Raw genomic sequence first — 16,382 nt, forward strand, 5'->3', positions numbered from 1 at the left:
TTAGTCGTATTTTGTTTTTCTTCGTAATTTTATAATAGGTCTGAGGAAAATGTTGATATTCCCAACGGCCTCATCTTTTTCCTCTGTCGTTATGCCTTTGCATTTACTGCATTATGTTACCCACTTACTAACTTGTTGTTAACCTCCTTCTTTTCTAGACGCCGACAGTAACGTTAATATCGCTGTTGCTTAGCAGCAGTGTTCTCGTGACATAACCACTTGAACGCCAAGCATATTGTGTACATGACTTCCCACGTTGTAAACTCAAGTTCACGAATTTCATTTGAAGACGCCAAAGATTTTGGTACCGCAATCGTTCTGGTTTCCATTTGTAGTCCGAGTAGTATTAACCAATCATGTTAGAGCAGGCTGCATCACCTGGTTGAATGCAGGTAAACAGTCCGTGTGGAGAGCAAAAGAGGCGGAACGCATTGGCCGAAATGCTCACCAGCTCTCACCTGATGATGATTTAACTTTTTATTGGTTTAAAATGAGCTTGTTGAGTGGCAACTTGTGAAACAATCCGGTCGTACACGTCATCTCTCAAATCCAACTCCAGTCTAGCACTTCAAGTTGCTAATCGGTCTTGGCCCCGATATCCGCTGGTTACACCGGAACCCCAGAAATATCGCCCCTTGCCCCCCAGGGGCTTATCCGTCGTCAGAACACTGTTGGAAATTAAAGGTGCTACTGATAACATTGAGCCACTAGATGTCGCATTCTCCCTCCCCCGTTCCATTGCATTCACTTCACAACAAGCCATTGCCCGGCACTTACCATCAATCTCAGCTATTCGGTGACCCAGAGATACCACAAGATACCAACGTCGTTTTACTATTGGCTCACAAGCCTCGTTAGAAGTGGGAACCAAACGTCCGATATCTTCCACAGAGATTAACAAAACATTCATTTTGGACCTGCCAACATTTTTTTAATTATTAATTCACAATCCTAGTAATTTTTTATTCGGCAGCTCTGTGGATGTATTATTATAATGTATTATCCTCTACATAGAAATGTTATCAATAATACTTACAACTTTTTTGTCCAACTGCCACTGTGGCTGGTGGATTCTCATAATCTACCAGCCACTCAATAGATTACAGTCGTTGTTTTGGCTGGTGAATGAAGCAAATGTAGCAGCCACATGCATATTTTACCAGCATTTGGCTGGCGGCTGGTGCTAATTTCCAACCCTGCGGCAGACCGACAGCTGATGGGTTCAAAGATTGTTTATACCCAAGCGACATGCTGGTCAACGTTAATAACACTAGCTCAAACTAAAGTTGGCGCCGTGGGTAAGTTTTGCTTTGCAAAGCTCTTTATGCCACCAAAATAATGAAGACCTGCTTGTGATGTGGAAGAAGGTCCAGAAATACTAACAGCTATGGCAGCTGGCCTGGCATCTGAGCAAGGCTTCTATGGCTTCTAATATGTCTCGCCAGCTTTTTTTCTCCTGGTGCATATTCTCTTTGTAAATAACCACAATGAAATAAGTGGAAAGAAAAAACAAGTTTACTTTCTTTATTTTGCTTCTTCTCTCTCTTGCCACTCACTCTCACTCACTTCTTATCTTGTGTTTGTTGTTCAGACTAGTCAGATACAAAAATGTTGTTCAAACATCAATAATGTTAAATCAAATTCCAACCCTCATATCAGCAAATTTTATTAGAACTTTAAAACATACGAAAACATGGTTTTATGATGTTGCCCATATAGCCCTGCTCTAGACGGAGGTGCTTTATGACGACAAAAGATGAGATGGCACCAATATTCACAAAAGCAGATAGGGCAGAGGAAATGAAAGGGTTGCAGGAGACACAGGGTCCTGTATGAGTCAGTCGGTGTCTTTAATCTGCTGCAGGTATCTGACACCTTGGGCAACAGATCAGATGATGTCCTCATAATTGAGAGACGAAGGTCAGGAACACGTACAGACACACTGGCCCCCTTACACAGGGATTCTTTGAGAATCTGTAGCTGGAAAATCCTCTCCGTCAATTAATATCTGATCTAACGTCACAACCCACAATGAATTGATCTCTGGTGCCTTTTATCTTTGCCTCTGAGTGTAAATGAGAATATGTACACATCTTTATGTCTTTTGTAGGGCTGTCAATTGATTCAAATATCAAATCGCGATTAATCGCATGATTGTCCATAGTTAATCGCAAATTAATCGCACATTTTTTTATCTGTTCAAAAAGCGTCAACCTTAAAGGGAGATTTGTCAAGTATTTAATACTCTTATCAACATGGGAGTGGGCAAATATGCTCGATTTATACAAACATATGTATATATTTGTTATTATAAATCAAATATTAACACAAAACAATGACAAATATTGTCCAGAAACCCTCACAGGTACTGCATTTAGCATAAAAAAATATGCTCAAATCATAACATGTCAAACTGCAGCCCAACAGGCAACAACAGCTGTCAGTGTGTCAGCGTGCTGACTTGTCTATGACTTGCCAAAAACTGCATGTGATTATCATAAAGTGTGCATGTCTGTAAAAAGGAGACTCGTGGGTACCCATAGAACCCATTTTCATTCACATATCTTGAGGTCAGAGGTCAAGGGACCCCTTTGAAAATGTCCATGCCAGTTTTTCCTCGCCAAAATTTAGCGCAAGTTTGGAGCGTTATTTAACCTCCTTCCCGACAAGCTAGTATGACATGGTTGGTACCAATGGATTCTTTAGGTTTTCTAGTTTCATATGATGCCAGCTTTAAAGCTTTAAAACTGAGCCCGCTACAACCTAAAACATGCAAGTTGCGTTAATGCTTTAAAAAAATTAGTTGCGTTCAAATTAATTTGCGTTAATGCGTTATTATCGGGTTAACTTTGACCTCATTACTCTTTTGTAAACATACACACATGCGATCACATCATTCTTTTACGAATATCAAATAATGAAAGTGCGCACACACACATACACACACACACACACACACACACAGACACACACACACAAACAAACAAACAAACCAACACAGAGAGAGCTTTTCAGTGTATTAAAATTCTGTTGGTCATTTCTGGTATTTGGGAGAGGTGAGGTTGTTCTGGCAGGGATATATCAGAACTATTGATTTAGCATTTCCTCCCATGTTCTGCAAGAGACAGACAGCGGGGGCGAGGGTGAAGGTCCTCAAGAACTGCTTGAGGTTTTCCAAAGGACGGCGCTAATGCATGTTCCCCATTGATCTGCTGGGTAAATGTGATGTCCAGGCTCCAAAGGTCTGATATGCCTTCTATACTAGCGATGGGTGGGCTGCACTAACTAGTAACGCTTTCCGTTGATCGATAGGTCTGTCTTCTTTTTCGTGCAGCCCGCTCTCAGTAGGTGGTAGACCACTTCACGTCCCTCTATGTGGTACAATCACGCATGCAGAGCGACGGAGAGACAGACAAACACGCACACAGATACTCACTGAGACAACTGTGGCCGTAGTGCACCATGAAATCGGCTCCCAGGGCTCGGGCGGTGAAGTCGTCCACGCAGCAGGCCCCGTACGTCACGTCCCCCATCACAATGGTGTCTGCCTCCGTGAACCTGGGGATGTACGCACACGGAGACGTTAATCAGTGCAGCCACAGACCCTATGCACATCCTGTTGTCCGTTACCATAGCGATCGATAGCGAGCATGCCAGGCACAGTGTGATTATGAGGGAGCTGAATAAGATCAATTCCCCATCCACTTGCTACAGATAGAGTACACTATATAGTATCTGACAGCTTTGTCAGTCATTGACTGACTCACAGCTTATCAGGGTGACACACTGTTATTCTTTTGCTCCTCATGACCGGCAGCCAAAGGCCCGAGTGAGGCACAAGCTGTCTGGTAGTCAAAGCTCTGCCAGACGAGGGTTAATAGGTCATCAGTCAGCCTGGCCCACAGAAAGGAGGCTGCACAGAAGGAAGGAGCAGTAGGAGAGAAGGACATAAGCAGATTAGAGTTTGTAGTGGCCTTGGCTTGCCTATCTACGACCTGGATTTACAGCACATCTGCCTGGGAACAGGAGCACTGCAGCATTAGAATAAACTATTCAGACTAGACGCTTTATGCCACAAGTAGGTTGCGAGAGCGGCAGGCCACGTGGGGCTAATGTTCCACTTTGCACCTGTAATAGAAAAAAATAAATTCATAGCCTTCTTGAGAGGGAAAACAACCAAATTACACAGGCATCCGCAGAGCCAGATCTGTTAGAATGAATTGCAGATCGCGCTACAGAAAAACAAGCTCTGCCTTTTATCGCCCTTTATGGGCGAATAAAATGCTAAGTAAACCCTTAAAGGCTAAGTGAAATGAATAAAGGCTGAGAGTAACAGGGAGGATGTGCAAATGAACAGAAGCTTGAGGCATTGTTGGGGAGGGAAGATGCGTAGACGGAGGGGGCGGGTTGTAAATGGTGGTTGTTGCCAGGTATTTGTGGCTGTGTTCTGACAGATTCAGGCTAGACAGAAGGGGTAGAGTGAAGATGAGACGGAGGGCTTGGGGAGAAGTGGGGAGTGATAAACAGACATGGCTGCACACAGAACAGCATCTGTAGCAACCGACAGACTCTTAGTAATGCGTCTCCTGCTACCCAATCTTTCAACCCGCATCCACTCTGTCTGTTTATTTCCTCACCCTGCGGCTCGCGAGGGGCTCCAGACAAAGTTTCTATTTGGCCTTTCCTCCCTCATTTTCTCTGATGTGATCTCTGGTTTGCACTCTCTGGACTCCTCATCATTGTTCCTTAGTTTTCTACGCTGTTTTCTCTCTCTCTCTTTCTCTCTATCCCTGTCCCTTCTCCTCTAATGGCTGCTCTCAAGTGAAGGGCAGTGCAGGCCAGCTGAGCACAGGAAAACATAGACGGAGCAACTCATCTGGCAAATAAATATTTGCCATCGGAGATTTGAATCAATTACCCGCTCTCTTGTCAATGTTTTGATGTCGTCGGTGTGTGCGTCTTCGCACCGCGTACACGTGTGTATGCAGCCGCCGGCAGGAGCGTAATTATGGGTTACTAAAAATGATATAATCACACGGGTAGTTTGAGGTCTGTGGACTCGTGTGCACTAGTTTGCTCATTCACTGCAGCCCCATTGTTCTTTCATCGCAGTCCACTGACTTTGTTTTTGGAGTTGCATAAACGTGCATCAACCTTTCAGCTAAAAATACACGGCCTGCCCACCAGAAAAAAAAAAAAATAGAGAGACTAGTCCCTGCAATCCACTGCAGATCATGCAAGAATCGACCGCAATGCAAAACACAGCACTACAGAAAAAATATTGTATCTAATCAGCCGTCTATCTGCCAGAAATACCATTATCACGTTATCTCCATTGGCAATGCAGAGCACATCTAGTTATTTCCAGAGTGAGTGTGTTGAAATTTCATGGTAATAAATGCGAATCCGATTAAGAGGGCCGTAAGAGACATGAGATGCTACTGGGACATGGGCAGAGTAATTACTGGGCAACATATAGTCCTATATTCCACTGGGATAGAGGAAAAGAGGGAAGAGGGAAGATGGAATGAAAGAACGTTAGAGAGAGAACGACAGAATGAAAAGTGTATCAGTGTTAATCAAATCCTATTTCTAACACAGGCTGTCTCACACAGGCTATACTATATGACTGGTGGGTACATATAGAGCACAAATGTCCTCATTTCCATTTATTCCTCTCTCCATCTCCTCATCCTTCTCAGCCTTCCTGCTTGCACTCGTCTCCAGTGTCAGTCACTTTCCTTCAGTATATCAGCACTGTTTTTTGCCTCATCTCGGGGTACTCAGTTCAGCCATTCCAACTGAAATGTCATTAAGATCTAATTAAGATGTCAGAGAAGCTTGTGAACTCCATAACAGCCCTTGTTAATTAGCTCTTTAGCATACAGCTCAATATGTGTGAGAAATTGCCAACTGATCTGAATCTTTGTTATAAAAACCACAGCGCTGGTATGTGCTGCAAACATAAGTCTAGGAGCAGCAAGCTGCATTATACATTAGCATGCCAGCATGAGTGCACATACACATGAGACTGTGGATTACGTGCCAGCTGATTCTATCACTGTTCATCAACAGGTTAAGTAGCTGATATGTTTTATGCAAATAGCATCTCAATCAGCTCCATTATTTAGGATTTAGGGTTTCATTAGGATCCCCATTAGCTGATGCAGAACATTAGCTACTCTTCCTGGTTGCACGCAAAACATAAAAACATGACATCAAATAAGAGACTTACAGACAAAACAACCAGATTATATTATAATCAGAAAAGTATGAATAACAATATTTTTCTCGCAAACATATTTCTACATATAAAGGCTGGCAATCGATTAAAATATTTAATTGAGATTAATTGCATGATTGTCCATAGTTAATCACGATTAATCGCAAATTAATCGCACATTTTTTTATCCTACCTTAAAGGGAGATTTGTCAAGTATTTAATAGGGCTGTGTATTGACAAGAATCTGGCGATACGATACATATCACAATGATTATTATTCAATATATTGCGATGTATTGTGATACTGTAAGCAAGGCAATAAAACTGTCGTAGTATAAAGAAGAAAACCGATACAGTGCTTTTGAGAATCTACACAGTATCACAAAATCTCGATATTCGAAAATATTTTCTTACACCCCTAGTATTTAATACTCTTATCAACATGGGAGTGGGCAAATATGCTTGGTTTATGCAAATGTATGTATATATTTATCATTGAAAATCAATTAACAACACAAAACAATGACAGATATTGTCCAGAAACCCTCACAGGTACTGCATTTAGCATAAAAAATATTCTCAAATCATAACATGGCAAACTGCAGCCCAACAGACAACAACAGCTGTCAGTGTGTCAGTGTGCTGACTTGACTATGACTTGCCCCAAACTGCATGTGATTATCATAAAGTGGGCATGTCTGTAAAAGGGAGACTCGTGGGTACCCATAGAACCCATTTTCATTCACATATCTTGAGTTCAGATGTCAAGGAACCCCTTTGAAAATGGCCATGCCAGTTTTTCCTCGCCAAAATTTTGCGCAAGTTTGGAGCGTTATTTAACCTCCTTCCAGACAAGCTCGTATGACATGGTTGGTACCAATGGATTTCTAAGGTTTTCTAGTTTCATATGATGCCAGGATCTCCACTCAGAACTCATCCTGCTACAACTAAAAAAACGCAAGTTGTGTAAATGTATTAAAGAAATTAGTGGCGTTAAAACAAATTAGTGTTAACACGATATTATTGCAATAACTTTGACAGCCCTATTTACAATCTAAAATAACACCATTAAGCTTTGTTTCTACAATGCTCTTAGTCTTTGATATATTTAAGACTAGTTTAATACTAGTAACCCATTCTCATAATTTCTGCTACTCTTTGTTGAGGGTTGCAGTAATTTCATTAACTCTGGGTGCTGCACACATGTATATTGTTGAATCATCAGCATACATGGACACACAAGCTTTTAAAAGTAAAAACAGAAAAAAGTAAAAGGGCCAAGGGAACTTCCTTGTTGTCCTAGCATGGCAGCATACACATGACAGCAGATTAATCTTTCTGCTGCTGTCCTCAAGAGATGATATACATTTCTGACTTTGAAAGGAAATTCTTCTGATGCCGGCACAAAAGAAGAGCTTGTTGGCACCAGTGCCTTACAGCTTGGAGTTGTTTGCAGCAGACAAAGGGATTGAAAAACTTGTCCTGTCTCAGAACTTTCCTATTAGCACTCACAAAGCCATTCTGTCGCAGATGACACTTATCTGTTGATGAAAAATACTTGACTGAATTCAACTAAAAGGATTCCACCATCTGTTAGAATAACTGTTGATTTAAGGTTTGCTGTGTTTAGAGAAGTGGGAGGTTGCAGGTAATTTTCACTCTGACACTTTTACTTTACCCTCGGGCCTATCAGCTTGAGAAGGCTGATATTCAAAAACTGCATGGAAAACAACAGTATGCTGTTCTTGAAATTTCAATACTGTTCTATTTTGGGGCTGGCTGAACAATACGGCTACAGCAGGTGATGCATTTTACTTGTATTTACATTTTCTTCTGGATTTTTTCTGCATGCAAATTTCCAGTTGTGTGTTTGAAGGAGTAGGAGTGTGCGTATTGCAGTGGGGGGACATTTTTGCTAAAAGCAGATGTTTTTGTTCTTTATTTATTCAGGGAAAGTGCACTGACTGGATTACAAGCAACAGTGCTTCACATTCATATATTTCAAACATTCATAACTGGAAGGTGTCAAATACAATATCAGACCTCAACTTCAACAGTTGTGTTTCAGATATTCCCGAGGTCACACAAGACACAGCTGCGTCAAAGTTGTTTGTCTCTTTAAGCCTCCTCCCGAAAAGCCCAGTCTGCTCTGATTGGCTTGTGAGACCAATATGGTGCACCTTTGCAAAGGAAGTTGTCAAGCCGGATGTCCCAAAGCTCTTATTTCTGCTCAGAAAGGCGAGGAGCGAGGAGGGATCTCCGAGGATCTATGAGCGAGGATACACGACAGCAGCCTTCACGGAAGTCTTTTACCGACCGACACGCCCCCTTATTGGATATCAGTCATTGATTGGACGCTGCTGCAGATCGGACTGATCTCATAATGTTACATCTCAACATAACTAGAGTGTCATACCGGAGTAAAGACAGATGACAATAAAAGTTTTATATTTTAGTTATCTTCTGATTCTCCATCTAGTTGAAATCTGTGTTAATTGTAGGTCTGAACAACAAAGGGACCATGTTGATGGTAAAGTGTTCCAGCAGCAGAAGGACCTGCGGTACCCCTCCTTCACACACCGCGTGTTACTGAAAGAACTATTTAACACATGACAACAAACGGATCTCAAACAACTTTCTTATTAACTGTCCTTATTAGTATTAGTACAGTTCAGACATAAACTCCATCATAAGTCCCTACAGCTGTTAAAGCAGACTGACAGCTGATCCAGCTGTGATCAGCTGCTGCTGTCATCAGAAACAGACGTCGCTTCACGTGACGCTTCAGAGGAAAGGATGTCTCATGTAACTAAAAACATATTGCCTCGTTTGCTCTGTCCTCGCATGGTTTCCCGGTGGGAGGGACTAAGACGCAAGGAAAAGACGCAAGTGAGGGGAACGTGGATGCAATTAAGAGAGTTGGAATGCACCCTTTGACTCACTGGCACAAAATTAACCTTTCACAACCAAGTAATAAAAGCCATCAGACCAAACTCCCCTTAAAACAGCTAACTTCTTCTATATCGGGATTGTCCTCTAGATAATTGTCTTTGCACTTCTTGCTAATTTGTTTGAACAGTTAATCAGTCTACCTGCTTGCCTCTATTGGGTCTACAATACTGTTTTCTCAAATGTCCCCTCTAATTTAGATTAAATGCTGCAGGAAAACACAAAGAACAATAGTCATATTCAAAACACTGTAATACGTTAATATTGAAGTACTGAGACAACAATATTGCAATATTTGTTTTTTTTCAGTATTGAAAAGCATTAAAAATCAATGGGCATAGTGTTTAGGTTCTCAAATGCTTATGTTTTCATGTCTCCCACTTCATCTCCACTGTATCAGAAAGTGGGTTAAGTGCCTTGCTCAAGGGCAAGTCAGAATGGTGAACGTTACTGGGGAAAATGTTACTGCTCGACTTCCCTAGCAGTCTGCTAATGTAAAGCAAGCAGTGATAAATAAAAAAAAGAAGAAAACTCTAATGACTCTATGATGCTTCACTGTACTGATATGTGGAGTGCAATCAAGTCCTTTTAAGAAGAACAACAAGCTCTCATAAGCTGCATTAGCGCTGCTTGTTATGCATTCAAATGCATTCGCTTGGCGAGCGTGTGGATGGTCAACAAGCCTGACGGAAAAAAAGAAAAGAAAAACTGGCGACAATTGAACTTTTCACAGTCGTCTGCCGTCATCAGGTGCGCTAATCCAATTAGTAAATTTGCATGCTTCCTTATTTCCCTACTGATGTGTTTTAATTTGTTCAGCAGTGATTTTGCAAGCCAAGTGCAACAAGGGTGAGAGCATGATTAGAGCTTTTCCAAGCTTCCCAGGTTTTAAACTTTTTGCATCCCTCGGGGTCAACGGTAAACCTCACAGTTACTTGTATGCTACTTTATGGTAATTTTCATGATACCTAATGAGCATTTCCCATTTAATTTAGTCATTAAAATTGTGTAAAATTATGACATGGGAATGGCAGCAACCAACCACATGTTGCTCTGGCATCTAGCTTGGTAGTTGGCACTGTCTTCTCACAAAAAAGAGAGTTCTGGTTTTAATCTTCAGCCAAAGCTCTTTCTATATTAAGTCTGCATGTTCTCCCGGTGGGTGTGTGGGTTACCTCCAGGGGCTCACATGCAAATGGATTTGTGACTCTAAATTGCCAAGCAGGATTGTGAATATGTTGACCCTGATGGATTGGAAATCTATCCAGACTGTTTCACTGCCTCTCACTGAGTGCATGCTGGGATGGACTCCAGACGATCTCAGCATCCTACAGATTGTATTTTTTTTTTACAATACACAGTGCTACCATGTGTTTCTTTACATGTCAGGCCAACAGATTATATTCTGTGGTATCTACACTAAAATGTCTTGGTATACAGTGAATTACACTTTGTATGAGATTAAATTCAATAAATAAGTATGAGAGAATATCTTGCAGAATACAGCCAGAGGGATCGGGATCTTTCTCACATTATAGCCATAGATGTCATGCTGCCGGAGCGCACCGGAACGACGCACCGCCACTTCATTCTACAGTTGAGGAGATACAATATTTGCAGTTTGCATAATCTGATTGAAATTCATATATTTGATCCAATCTTCACTATAGCGTATGTCATGAGAGAGAGCCAATAGATTGAAGGTGAATATAGATCAGTTGGTGTGGTGATTATTAAATACTCAGCCACTCACATCACTGGTCTCAACGCTCTGAAACAGCTGTGCCAATCACAACTCAGCTAACGGAAAGCTTTACCTCATGTCTTGATGGTTCAGTGCGTCGCATGAACACACATCACCATAAATCTACACCCGAAGACAGACGGAGTATGATTTTCTATCAGATAGTTACTATAATAATTATAGAAATAAAAAATTAAGAAATTTATTTGGTGAAACCATTTCTGTGAATATATCGGAACAAGGTTGTCCACCAATCGGAAGGTCGGTGGTTCGATCCCCGGCTGCTCCGGGTCACATGTCGATGTGTCCTTGAGCAAGACACTTAACCCCAAATTGCTCCCGGAGGCATAGCCATCGGTGTGTGAATGAGTATTTAGATTAAATCCTGATGGGCAAAGTTGGCACCTTAGTAGCCTCTGCCATCAGTGTATGAATGTGTGTGTGAATGGGTGAATACTGACATGTAGTGTAAAGCGCTTTGAGTGGTCGGAAGACTAGAAAAGCGCTATATAAGTCCAAGTCCATTTCCAAGTCCAACAATGCTATTTTAGCAATATTTCTATCTCACCTAGTACATGGTCACATAGTTTAGTAAATAATGTTACACAATAGCACTGCAATGTGTTCCAAGGATAAAACTGGAGACGCTACTTTTGCTATAAAGAAAGTTGTAAAACAGATTATGCTGTGCCATGGTAACCAGACGTCTCCTTCATAAAAAAAGCAGAATATCGAGTTATAACCGACCACTCTGATGTGTGTCGGGGTCTGTATAGTTATACTGTAGTAGCCTGGTGTCGTTTTCAGATGATTTAATGAAGGTAAATATAGTGAACGTCCGTGCGTAATGGCACTGCGCACTTCTCAGAGGCTGCAAATTTATCAACATATTCATAAAGTCTGTCTAACACTTGATGGTGTGGTCAGTTATAGTTGACTAGTGTATGTAAACTTGCCACCGTAGGAACAGTGGTTACATAACCTTTGAATTAAACAAGCCACAACTTAACCGTGCATGTGCACACATGCGCGCTCCGAACCTTAAACAAATAGCACTACACCCCTGATTACAGCTCATTGGCAGCTGTTAGTAGGCAGGTTTACTTTGGCGTGCACACATTCACATTAACAAAGCAAACTTAATAGTAATTCAAATTTATTATAATAAGGTATCTTATTTATCTGCATCTGATTTTATACAAAATGCACAAAAGTTCTTTCTAATTAATTATAATCTGATACCAATTGCTGCCTAATTGATAGTAGCATCTTTATAATCATCATGATTTTCTCTGCTGGTTTTTCATGAGTCGGGTATCCCCAACTCACTAAACTTGTATTGTTGTGTCTATTTATTTTACTGTCTATTTATTTCATCAATAAGCCAATGGAAAGTTGTTGTGGCAATAGTTAAAGAGCAGCCCCTTTAATACTAGATTAAGCACACATTTTGTCTTTAAACTGTTTATACATAGTGGGACCTTAGACAGCTTCACTCAGTGAGCATCTCAGCTCACTTTTGCTTTCTGTCTTTGCCACAGCATGGTAGGAAGACACAATCTCCACAAATAAAGAGAATCGGATGTGTACGATTTTCCCCTTTAGCTGCTCCTGCACTTATTTGGGATATAATGAGGAGTGTTAGAAGTTTCCAACAGATCTAAACAGCTGCTCTGATCCAGTTGGCTCCTCTTCAAAGAATTTCTATCTTCTCTGCCATTGCTCATAAATCAAAATAAAACAGATGTCTCAATAAAAGGAGAAAACAAGTTTTGTTTGACCAGTGACAGTATTGTTTTTGAAAGGCTAAACGCCAACAAATATGGATTGAAGCAGAATATTTTGTTAGATAAAAACAAGTGAATTTCTGAAAGGATTACATCTATCTTTTTTCAATAAATTTGATAAATATGATGACTGAGTGCCACCGTCGAGCCCCTAGAATATGCCAGTCCTCCCATTCCTTTGACTGTGAGTAGTGCGTTTAGGCTGCAGCGGTGGGGACCACAGATCTCGCATCCTGGTTAGTTATTGAAAGTAAACGTGTTTTGTTTTTTTTATCTTTCGATGCGGACAGATAATCACTCGTAGAAACGGGCATACTAACACCATGGCGTCACACAAATGGGCCATTTAAAGTGCCGCTCCCACACATCCTGTACTAATCGCTGCAATGCTTGATTTTGTGTGAATGCAGCCTATAAGAGGAAGGTTGCAGTACACTCCACGGTAGGTTGTCTGTCCGTAAGCACTGTGCTGCCAGTGAGATATTTTTTTTACATCTGAAGTCTAATAATAGCAGAGGCAGCAGACTGGTCTCATAGGAGACAAAGTGACAAGCAGGTCAGCACGGTGGGTACAGGTGCAGCAGCACTGCTCTTGCGTAGTTGCTACTGATACACTGTGGCAGACAGCTCAAATGAGCATATGTGGCACGTTTGCATACCGAGTCAAACCATGCACACACACACACACACACCCACACACACGTATGCACATACCCGGACACAAGCTCACCTTTCCTCGAACACAAAAAAACATGTGTGAATTATTTCCTACATCTGGCAAAGGCTCATCTTTTATTCTATTACATTTCAGACATCAGCCCACATCAGTGTGTCTGTGAGTGGGCTTTGGCACGGGGCAGAGCAGATTGGCCCAGGAAAAGAGGCTTCTCCCAGAGGTGGCAGGGTAGCTCAGCAGAGATGAACAGTCATTATTTCCTCCTTAAATAAGTTCAGTTTAGGTAAATGAGGAGGGAAAAAAAAGATTAAATCGGAAAGAAAGGAGAGGAAAATTAAAGTCCAGTGGAAGAGATAATGCTGAGTGGGGAGATGATGCAGAAGGGAGAACAGAATGGTAGTACATGAGAAGTGCTTTCTATATAAGACAGAGAGATGACAGACTACTGTATGTAAGACAGATGAGCTGTTTGCTGCCTGGTTTGTAATATTAGCAAATCTGATATTGATAATCTGCTTTCTGCACTTATAACGTAGAAAATATCCTGACAAATCGCTCCCCTCCAAAATAAATTTGGCAAGGGGCGCTGGGGCAGGAGGATTAAATGATCTCCACTCCTTCTCCCGTTGTGTATATCTTCCATTCGATGTCTCTCCCTACTTGTTTCACTATATGTCATATTGACACAGGGAACCTGGGTTTCCTGTCTTCCAACAGAGAAAATGTGGAGACAAATCCCCCTGTAAAATATGACAGTCTAACTGCAGTCATTGAACATCTGCCAGGAATGAGTAAATAGAGAGACGTTAGGCAATGAGCAGGGGTTGATGCTTACACAGATGTTTTCAGTAATACCATTAGATAATCCTTTAACTCCCCGAAAAACAAGATCATTACTGCTATTTCTGTGAGTGTATCTAATCTATTTGTCATGGCATTTATTCAAAAGCCTGAGCCATGGGTCATTATAGAAAGGCCCACAGCTTTATCACGATACAGACCTAAACTGCACATCATAGCAGAACACGCTTAAAAGAGCTTGCAATCCAATTTACAGAAACCAAATGATCAACAGTTATTACAAGTGACTGCAGATATTGCTCTAGGAGGTGAAAACTCAGGGCCAGGCCTACGAATGGATCTAATCTCTATGGAGCTCTAAAAGACATAATACGGGAAAACTAAATCCAGTTTGACACAGTGGTTATCAGATCTGTGAGGGTATCAAGACAGGAATCAGGATAAGGGACCAAAGAGGACAGATAATGGGAGTATTAAGTGCTATTGTGCCTCTACAAGAACGGAACACTAATGCTTGCTTGAAGCTGCTGTTGTTGTTGTTGGATGGAACAATTCATTTGGCTCTTGTTTAGCTTTAGGTAAATTAATAATACCACAAGGGGTCATGGAAAGCCCATATGTGATTACAGAATGTGAAAATGTGGTTTTAAATATTAACTATTTCTTAACAACATTAAATATTCATGACTAAATAAGCAAGGATTAAAAATTAAAAGGTCCCATATTGTAGAAAGTGAGATTTCCATGTCTGTTTTGGATTATAAAGCAGTTCTAGGTGTACTGTGATAGTATCAAAACGCTCAATCCGGAGACATGCATACGGTCCGTATTCAGAAACCTTTAATTGAGCCGTCAGGACTTCCGTAAGGTTGTGATGTCACAACTATACAGTCACCGGTAGAAGTGCCGCTTAACTCTGTAGTTGACACACTAACACACACACGCACACAGCGAGTCCCCAGCTGCAGTGATGCTGGGGAGACGGCGATAACTTGAAAACGTTAACCAATCAGAGCAGACTGGGCTTTTTAGGGAGGGATCTTAAAGAGACAGGCGCTAAAATGGAGCGTTTCAGGCAGAGGGTGAATACAGTTATATTCAGACAGACAGTATGAGAAAAAAATGTGTTTTTTGAACATTAAGGCATGTAAACATGTTCTAGTAGAAACAAAATATAAGTATGAACCTGAAAATGAGCATTATATATCCCCTTTAACGTTCTGGAAGTAAAAAAACAAAAACAGCCTTAGTTGTAATTTATTAAAGCAGCTATAATCAATACTTTCTAACTATGGATCAAATCTGCAGTTCCCCTCATCTTTGGGCAAGACGTAGATATTTTCATCGAGGTGAGTAACTTATATCCATCAGGTGGACAGACATGACTCCAAATGAATGCTAATGTTGCTCTGTATCTGCTGGATGTGCAAATTGGCAACTGTATCCTAATAAGTTCATTATATCAACTTAAAAGGTGATAATGTGTCTGTGTTTACAGCTCGTTTCCGCTGCCCCCAAGTAGCCAATGAATAACTTTAGTTATTGTAGGTTTAAAAGTTTATTATTTGAAACTCAGCTAATCTGCTTCATCAGGACAGTGTGGGTGTGTGGACTGGCTGAAATTGCTGATAAATGGAAACAACACAACTGTCATCATGTTTTAACTCAAATGTTGTTGAACTCATGGCAAAAAGCCGCCTGCCCACCTCAAACCACTGAAACAAAAGCAAAGACAAAAGCAGAAACAAAACGGTTAGAACTAGGGATGTTAATAATTAACCATTTAACCATTAACCGACAATAAGAATTTTGACTGATTCGATTAATCAGTTAAACACCTAAAAATATATATGATTAAAAATGAATTTATCTCATAGTCAACAGACAGTAGACAAGCTGTTCGCTATTATGAAAGAAATAATTGTTGTATGGAAATGGGAATGTGACGTCACCGACAGCAAGACCGCCATTTTTGGTGTGTCCAAAGTGTATAATAGTATACAGTCAGACACAACGGTACGCTAACGTTATGGGTTTCATTTGGCAAGATACCGGTAGATTAATTATGCAGTATTAACGGACTTTTTATTAGTATTCCATTAGCATAACATTAGCTAGCTTATCTTTGTCCGGATGATTGTGTAGTTGGCAGTTGGCTTGTAGATCTATTTCATATACCTACCTGTTTGTAAATTGGACATC

The 16,382-nt window shown here is 40.9% G+C and overlaps 1 protein-coding gene across 1 annotated transcript in view; it reads right to left on the reverse strand.

Moving 5' to 3' along the window:
- Window positions 1–16,382, reverse strand: part of dph1 (diphthamide biosynthesis 1) — a 74,998-nt gene that overhangs the window by 30,099 nt on the left and 28,517 nt on the right. Inside the window, exon 4 of the mRNA XM_074642402.1 lies at window positions 3,437–3,558. Within this exon, the coding sequence (XP_074498503.1) occupies window positions 3,437–3,558 (122 nt within the window). The remainder of the gene's footprint in view (window positions 1–3,436; window positions 3,559–16,382) is intronic.

This window comes from Sebastes fasciatus, chromosome 7 (genome assembly GCF_043250625.1).
Source record: "Sebastes fasciatus isolate fSebFas1 chromosome 7, fSebFas1.pri, whole genome shotgun sequence".
Classification (NCBI taxonomy): domain Eukaryota; kingdom Metazoa; phylum Chordata; class Actinopteri; order Perciformes; family Sebastidae; genus Sebastes; species Sebastes fasciatus.